General features: G+C 38.1%; 1 protein-coding gene and 1 non-coding gene across 2 annotated transcripts in view; one reads left to right on the top strand and one right to left on the bottom strand.

Annotated features, from left to right (window-relative positions):
- Positions 1 to 221: 221 nt before the first annotated feature.
- LOC115067511 lies at positions 222 to 328 on the bottom strand. The gene has a single exon (XR_003846918.1). It is a non-coding gene; the product is annotated as a U6 spliceosomal RNA (small nuclear RNA).
- Positions 329 to 7,219: 6,891 nt separating this feature from the next.
- Positions 7,220 to 8,153, top strand: part of LOC103749097 (bile acid-CoA:amino acid N-acyltransferase-like) — a 23,859-nt gene continuing 22,925 nt past the window's right edge. The window contains exon 1 of the mRNA XM_008851909.2: positions 7,220 to 7,700. Coding sequence (XP_008850131.1) covers positions 7,235 to 7,700 — 466 coding nt within the window. The 5' untranslated portion in view covers positions 7,220 to 7,234. The remainder of the gene's footprint in view (positions 7,701 to 8,153) is intronic.

Here is an 8,153-nt window from a genome sequence, read left to right as displayed (position 1 = left end):
TCAGTCGGGGTTTGCTTAGAAACAAAGCCATTACAGAACTGCAATCAATGAGAACACAAAGATGTTTTTGAGGAAGACAAAAGACTATCAGAAATCACTTGACTTTCCTTTGTTTTATCCTTATCTCCAGGAATAGTTCTCCCTCTTTTAAAGGACTATTTTCTAGAATATGATAGGGAAAAAAGCCCTCTTAGTATGGGAAGCTAAATTGTCCATTTAAAAAAAATATGGAATGCTTTACCAATTTGTGTGTCATCCTTGCGCTGGGGCCGTGCTAATTTTCTCTATATCATTCCAATTTTAGTATATGTGCTGCTGAAGTGAGCACTAATTGTCCATTTATTTCATTTAAAAGATGATTTTTGTTTGAAGGTGAGTCTAACAATGTATTAGAATTACATTTTATGAAAAAAATTTCTTGAAGCACAGACCCCATACCTATTTGTGCAACCTGGGACTGCTTTCTGGTAGTGAAACGTAGCCAACCATCGTTGAGATAAAAACAAACAACAAAATACCAAGCACAAGCTGAATTAGAAGCAAATGGCTCCAACTCCTCCTGCTTAGGCACACAGCTTAAATAGACGCTTAAATAGATAATTTGTGGAAGGAATTCCACACCTTTGGAACAGGCTAAACCTAATGTTCCAGTGACTCACTAGAAAATTTCTTGTTGAGCTACTAATAATTTAATGAAGAGTTGGAGATATGAATTCCATTCCTGACTCTATCCTGTGTTTCTGTGTAACTTAAGTGGTCAATTTCTAGAATACAGTAACAAATCAAATATGATACTTTTGAGCTCTAAAATCACTTGTTTTGAGATTCTCAGGAAACAATATATTGAAGGCAATAGGATGCAATGCCGTAATCACTGAAGTCTTCTCTGAACTTCTTACTGTAGACTGATTATCACCACTTATTCATGCCTGTGTTTAACCCAACTCTCTATCTTCAATGTATGTGTACAAGAACCACGCTCAACTTGGCATTTATTATATAGCTTTTTACTTTCTACTGATGGTCCTTAGAATTCCCTCAAAATAAATTACTCTTGTGTTGTTATGTCCAACTGAGCATCTAGGGGAAGTTCAGATAGGGAAAGCAAGCTCTCATCCATAAAGCACCCCTCTATTTCTGCTCTTAATTTTGAAAGATTAAAGATTCGTTTTCATTTCTCAATTTGTCCTCATTCTGCCCTTAACATACTACCTTATCTCTCTAAAAATTCACACAGATTAGCCTGCATCTAACGCCTGAACCTAACACCTGAACTCTCAGTTGATAATCTTCACCTTAGCTATTCATTCATTTGTTTATTGAGATACGGTCTTGCTGTGTAGCCTAGGCTGGCCTTGGACTCATCATGGAGCCCAGGCTTGCTTCCAACTCCTGTTTCAGCCTGTTAAGTGCTAGGGTTACAGGCATGCATTACCACATCTGGCTCTGCTACCCCTTCTGAGGTCACTAATGTATTTCTGTTACAGATTTGATCTCATACTATTGTGGAAAAGGGTTTAGAAGACACTGAATGATTGTTTTCTCTGTATCTGGTGCTGGAATTTTGGAGCTTGAACTTCTAGGCTGTTGATATGAGAAGGTAGATGTAGAAGAAGGGCACATTGGATTTGATGGAACTTGAGCCTGGCAGTACTCACTGCCCCTGACCTTGATATACGTGGGTGTCTGCACTTGATGAGTGCACCCTTACTCTCACAACTAAATCCATCAGAATCAAGATATATTTTGTTCTCAATATCATTTTATTTAAATATTTTCTCATTTCCTATGTGCCTTCATCGCTACTTGAACATGAACTTACGGCCACTATTTCAAGTACTCAGACACTGTGGCTATTACAGACATTGTTCAGTCAGTTTTGACATTTACTTTTCTGCATTCTGAAGTTCCTATTGCTGGTTTCCTACATTCTAAGCAGAAAGTTTCATTTTGGTCTTGTTTTGATTTTTTTGTGTTTGTTTTGCTGTGTAGTCTAGGTTAACTTTCAACTCACAATGTTGCCTAAGATGATCTAAAACTCACATTCCTCCTGACTCAGCCTCCAGAGTACTGGGATTATAGGTATATGCCACTGGATCCAGTAGTACCCTGGTTTCCATATATATTCTGTAGTTTCAAAGTATAGAATTTTATACATGTCAGTTTTATCAAGTTTTTTTGAAAGTGTTTACATCTGATTTTTTAATGCACTTGAATTACTGAGAGAGAAGTATTAAAATCATCAACTGTGGTTTTGAATTATTTTGTTCATTTTGGCATGTTTGAAAACACTTGTTATTCCAGAGTGCATGTGCATTTAGGATTATTGTATCTTTTGTCATTATGAAATGCTCCTGCATATATCTCAAACACTCTTTATCTTGACATCTAAGTTGATGTGTATTAATATGCACATAATTATGTAAAATGTATCATCCAAGTTGATAAATGTAGTCCCACAGCTTTCTTATTTTCCTTCTTTTTTTTTTAGTCTGTATTTTGATGGTGTTTCTAAAATATAGAAAATTGCTTTTCAGCAATCAATGATTCTGACAAAATACATATTATAATCAGTACTTAGTCCATTATATTTAATGCAATTTTAAATATGATTGTGTTGAAATTTCCCATTTTGGTATTTGTTTTCTATTTAATCCATTTATTATCTGCTTCTTTTTTCCTCCTTTTCTGTGGCGGGAGATTGCATTTGTAAAAGATCACAGATAGCAGCACAAATATATGCAGAAGTAACTACACACATCCCACACCTTCTCTCTCCCAACTCCAATGTGACTGGTATTTACTCCACTGTCAGAAAAGTCTCTATTCTGTGTTCTGTCCACTTGAAAACTGATGGGGCCCCATGACTTCTCCGGTCAATATAAAATAGCAGAGATTACCATTGACATCTGGCTATCTCTTGCACTCCAGCTATACTGTGAGAAACCCAAACTAGCTCATGCAGAAAGTCCACAAGGAGGCCTACATATACTGGAAATGGTATCCCCATTTCTGAGCCAGTATCAACTCCAAATACATAAAAGAATGAATCTCAGATGATTTTTATCCTCTTGACTTTGAGACCTCCTTTTGAAATGCCAAACGTTGTGGTCTAGAGACTGTTTCTTCTTGTCATTGTTGTTTTTGTTCTTTAGTTTGTATTTCTGAGACGGGATCTCCCTATATAGCCCTGGCTGGTCTTAAATTCACCCATCTTCAACCGTCCTAGTGCTGGGAGCACAGGTGTTCACTAGCAAGACTCAGGAAAGGAGCCACTTCTGAGATGCAGTCAAAGACTCCACTCTGGTTACCCCTTTTTATTTGCATTCCTACCATGGTGCTTTTCTTTTTTAGGTCTTTTAAAAATATGCTATTTATTATTTTATATGTAGGAATATATTGTCTGCATTTGTGTAAGAGCACCTGTATCATGCAATGCCTACAGAGGTCAGAAGATGGCAGCAAATCCCCTGGAACTGGAGTTATAGAAGGTTGTAGCCATATTGGTGCTGGGACTAGAACCCAGATCCTCTACAAGAGCAGTCAGTGCTCTGAACCATTGGGCCATCTCTCCAGCTCCCGCTCCCCTTTTTAGGCCTTTTTTTCCTCAGGTATTTGTTCAAAGCCCAAGTTCCTCCACATGCACAGCCTTATGCCTGGAGGAAGGATGAAATTTAAAAACACTTTTCCCAGATCTGACTGCATAGTCAGCATTTTTCACCTCTTACTTGATCCATAAAATTGTCAGCCTTTTTTGTGAGACTCTCAATCATGAGAAGGTCTGTTAGACTTTTGCCCTACCATCCCAGAAGGTGATTAAGGTTTCCTCCTTTCACCTGTAGCTTGCTGCTATAATGAATTATTCTCATATTCTTTCTCTCTCTCAGTTCTGTCATCTCTTAGCAGTGACATCCTGACACATCCCTTCAGTCATCATCATCTACCTGTAGAATATCTTGTATTATTTGGAAAACAGTGATATAAGAATCTTACTATATTTATCCAACTCCCACTTGTCATTATATTTTATTTCTACATTCTATATAAACCATACAATAGTTACTTTTACATTAAATTATTATATTATTAAATTATTATAACCTCTTATAATTAAATCTACACATGCATATTTTGAAAACTAGTTTTTATATTTATCCAGATAACAGACATGATTTTGCTCTCCATTATTTCTCAGTCACATGAAGTTGTCTCCCTGGTATAGCTTCCCTCCAACATAGCATTTCTTTTTTAAAAAATATTTTATTACTTTATGTGTATGAGTCTATTTCTTGCATGTATGTAAGTGCACTGATGTTGTTCATTGCCCTTGGAGGTCAGAAGAGGGTGTCGGATTCCCCTGGAACTGAAGTTACTGACAGTTGTTAGCTACCATGTGGGTGCTGGGAATTGAACCTGGGTCCTCTGCAAGAACAGCCAGTGCTCTTAACCACTGAGCCATCTCTCCAGCCCACCACATAGCATGTGTTGAGGTACTAATTTATTACAGATGTAACTTTGCACTTGTTTTGTTTCCTTGAAATAACTTTATCACGCCTTCATTTTTGAAGGGTGTATTTGTTCTGTAAGGGCCTTCAGGAATTTTATTTTTGGTTTTTCCTTCTTTTGCCACTCTAAATGTTTATTATCTCATTTTCATTGTTATGATAGTGTCAAATGTTATTTATTTTTCATCATGATTTTGTGTGTAATGTTCCTATTTTTCTCTGGCTACCTTAAAATTTACTCTGTGTATTATCACTTTGACTGTAACACAATAGCTATGATTTATTTTTTGTTCCCTCTTGTTTTGTTGGTTTTTGCCAACTGTGGCATGATGTTTTTCAGCAAATTGGGGAAACATTCAGCCCTTGTTTTTTCAAATATTTCTTCTAACATTCTTTCCATGATGGAAATTACTAGAGAATTTATATTAGAGTGTGTATATATATTTAAATATATGCCCATCCATTTGAAGTGCTCTTCTTTTTAACCTTCTTTCTCTTTGTGGTTTAGTTCAGATCCTTTGGATTGAGCTGTTCTTACGTTTGTTGGTTCCTTTCTGTTTTCTGTCTGATAGTTCCAATATATAAGCTATTTCTGTTTCTGTTAGACTACTTGTTTCCTTTTAACATCATGATTTCTACATATTTTGTCTCATAATTTAAGAACTTTGAATCATAAATGTATTGTATAAAAATAATGTCTGAAGAAAATAATTTTTACCTCTAGAAAAGAGCCTGCCCCTACTCTGTCAGAATGTTGGGATTAGGGGCTAATCAGTCTGGTCTGAGCTGTGTTTGAGCTAGGTCTGTGACTTGTGGCAGCTTTATTTGATCCAGTGCACCACTGGCTTCAAAGATATTTGGAGACAGGAATAGGCTCTTCCCTTCAGAAGACACTGGTAAATTGGGGGAGAGCTTTGTGGTTCACTGCTCTTTGCTTACTTTTCAAACTGTGAGAAAATCAGATTTATAGTTCTGGAGGAAGGGTCAGTAGAGAGCTTGCCCAACTCTGCAGCAACCTTCCTGGCATTGTGGGGACAACTCTCTGGTCTTCTGCCTTCATCCTTTGGAGAGCGGCTGTCTTACTTGAAGGCTGGAATGGCTGGCTGCTGTGGTGTGTGTCTCTGCTCTCAGTACTTGATGTACTACCGTTGAGTTTGTGGTGAAGTCCTGTAGACAGCGGGCAGATGGAGAAGTGCTGCAGGCAGGAGTTTCTCAGAGTTCCATCAAACCACCTACCACTCATCATTTTAATATAAACTGACCTTTTCTGTTTATTTCTCATCTTTTTAATCTATGGGTATTTTTCTACTTTATCTAATTGGAAATCATCGTGTAGGAAAGAAAATTTCCTGTCCCCTAGGTTTAGCTTTACCACTTACTAGTGTTTAATTCATTTAGATTTGTAGCATCCTGAGAATTCTAATGAGCTGCAATGAAAACAACAAAAAACAGATACATAGACAAAGATCTGATGTGTTTTGGTTGTTAGTAACAGTGGCTATATGTGTGTCAATATTTAAAGATAAGATTACAAAAATTTTGTTAGTAGCAGTGGTTACACTTGTTAATATTTAAAGATAAGGTTGCAACAATTTCAGTAAGTCTTCTTTGTACTTGAAGATCCATGGGTTTCTAATTTTGCTTTTAGGACTGGGTAAATCCTAAAATCAAAGTGATATTTTTTGTTTGATTTGCTGTTTTTTCTCTAAGATGGAACACATGTGCTCTTGTGGTAAAGATTAGTGCTGTCAACCATTCTATATGGAAAGATAATAAAGCAAAACATTCTCCATGATCTCTGCTTTTTCCAGAGTTGTGCGTGACAGACTGTGATATCCTCCTTCACGCACTGGCATCGTTCACATATAGTTGCATTGTGCTTAGATTTATAAAACTTACAAAATATTTTTTATTTCTTAGAAATTTGTTGACAACTCTATATGTCTGCATTACAAAATTATTCCACAATATTTACAAATCGTGGAGAGTTAAAACTGATTCCTAAAAGGTTTAACTCCTGGTCCTTTTTATTGCGGGGATTCTGCACTTTGCTTCTGTGACGGCGATACCAGTGGTGCAGGGGCATGGCCCTGGGGCCTGAAATCTTTTGTAACTAGCCAAATTTATGAAAAAATCAGTGGTTTTTCTCAGTACAAGGAACTGGCAGTCACATGGGATTTGGCAGTTACATACAAAGATTTAGGGCACAATTAGACAAGAAACAGGGCATATAACTTTTTAACCGGCACCAGCAAGAGGCTGTTTGTAAAGCAGGGTGCTTGAACTTTTACTCAGGGTTACCAGTGCCTATCTGGTTAGTTATTGGCCATAATGTTTTCTTTCTTATGACAAAGATCATAGAAAACTTTTAGCTTTTATCCCAGGAGTAAACTTTTAACCTGGTCTATTCTTTTAGCTAGTGATAGCTGAGAGTTATTTCTTCAGGACAAGGAGGGCTGTTGACTAAGATGCTTTCCCTGACCCAGCCACTTTTTTCTTGTGTCCTGTGAGACAGGGATCTGAGGGCTGCTGTTTTCAGCCCCCCATCCCTTCAGCAGAGACTGTAGCCTGATCTTAAAGTTTCAGATCCATTTCAGCCTAAAGCATGCCATTCTGATTTCCAACATTTTATTACTCATTAACCTTATTACTACTTTTATTTCCTTAATCCTTATTTCTTTCTGTTTTGAGGTTTTGGTGACAATATTCCAGAAGAATCGTCTGCAAAAATGGCTCAGCTGACAGCTGCTCCTCTCAGTGCGCTAGTTGATGAGCCAGTGCACATCCAAGTTACAGGCCTGACTCCCTTCCAGGTCGTGTGTCTTCAGGCATCATTGAAAGATGAGAAGGGGAACCTGTTTGAGTCTCAGGCCTTCTACAAGGCCAATGAAGTTGGAGAGGTAGACTTGGAGCGAGATGCCTCAGTTGGAGGAGACTATGTGGGTGTCCATCCCATGGGTCTTTTATGGTCCTTGAAACCTGAAAAGCTCTTAACTAGACTAGCAAAAAGAGATGTGATGAACAGCCCCTTCCAAGTCCAGGTAAAAGTTTGTGACCCTTATTTTCCAATAAAAAATGTAGTTCCCGGTGCTCCGAAGGACAGCCTGACTTTGGAAAGGTGGTATGTGGCACCTGGTGTCACGAGGATCCAGGTTAAGGAAGGCCGCCTTCGTGGAGCCCTCTTTCTCCCTCCAGGTGAGTACAGTGACTCTGGCTATTGTCATCCTGTTTTTCCCTGTTTGGGATGCCTTGTGTCTCTAGAAATTTAGCTTGGATGTGGATGATATGTGGAGTTCACTGTCCTCCCTTAGAATCAGGTTAACTTTGGGCCAGAATAAGCATTTGATGATATCCCACTTGTTCTAGTTTGCTTTCAATTGCTGTGACAAAATACTCTGACCAATACCAACTTGGGGAGGAAAGGATTTATTCGGCTTACATCTCCCGGGTCACAGTTCATTAGGGGGCCCAAGGTAGGAACTCAGGGCAGGAACCTGGAGGCAGGAACTGAAGCACAGGCCGTGGAGGATCACTGCTTACTGACTTGCTCCCCTGGCCCCTGCTCAGCCCGCTTTATTTTTTTTAATTTAATAACTACATGATTAGAAGAAGTATTTCATTACAGCTTTAACATATTCAGTAACAATT

This window comes from Nannospalax galili, unplaced genomic scaffold (genome assembly GCF_000622305.1).
Source record: "Nannospalax galili isolate Female #2095 unplaced genomic scaffold, S.galili_v1.0 scaffold125, whole genome shotgun sequence".
In the NCBI taxonomy this organism is placed as follows: Eukaryota; Metazoa; Chordata; class Mammalia; order Rodentia; family Spalacidae; genus Nannospalax; species Nannospalax galili.
The sequence above is the reverse complement of the archived record's forward strand: the minus strand, read 5'-3'. Positions and strand labels throughout refer to the sequence as shown.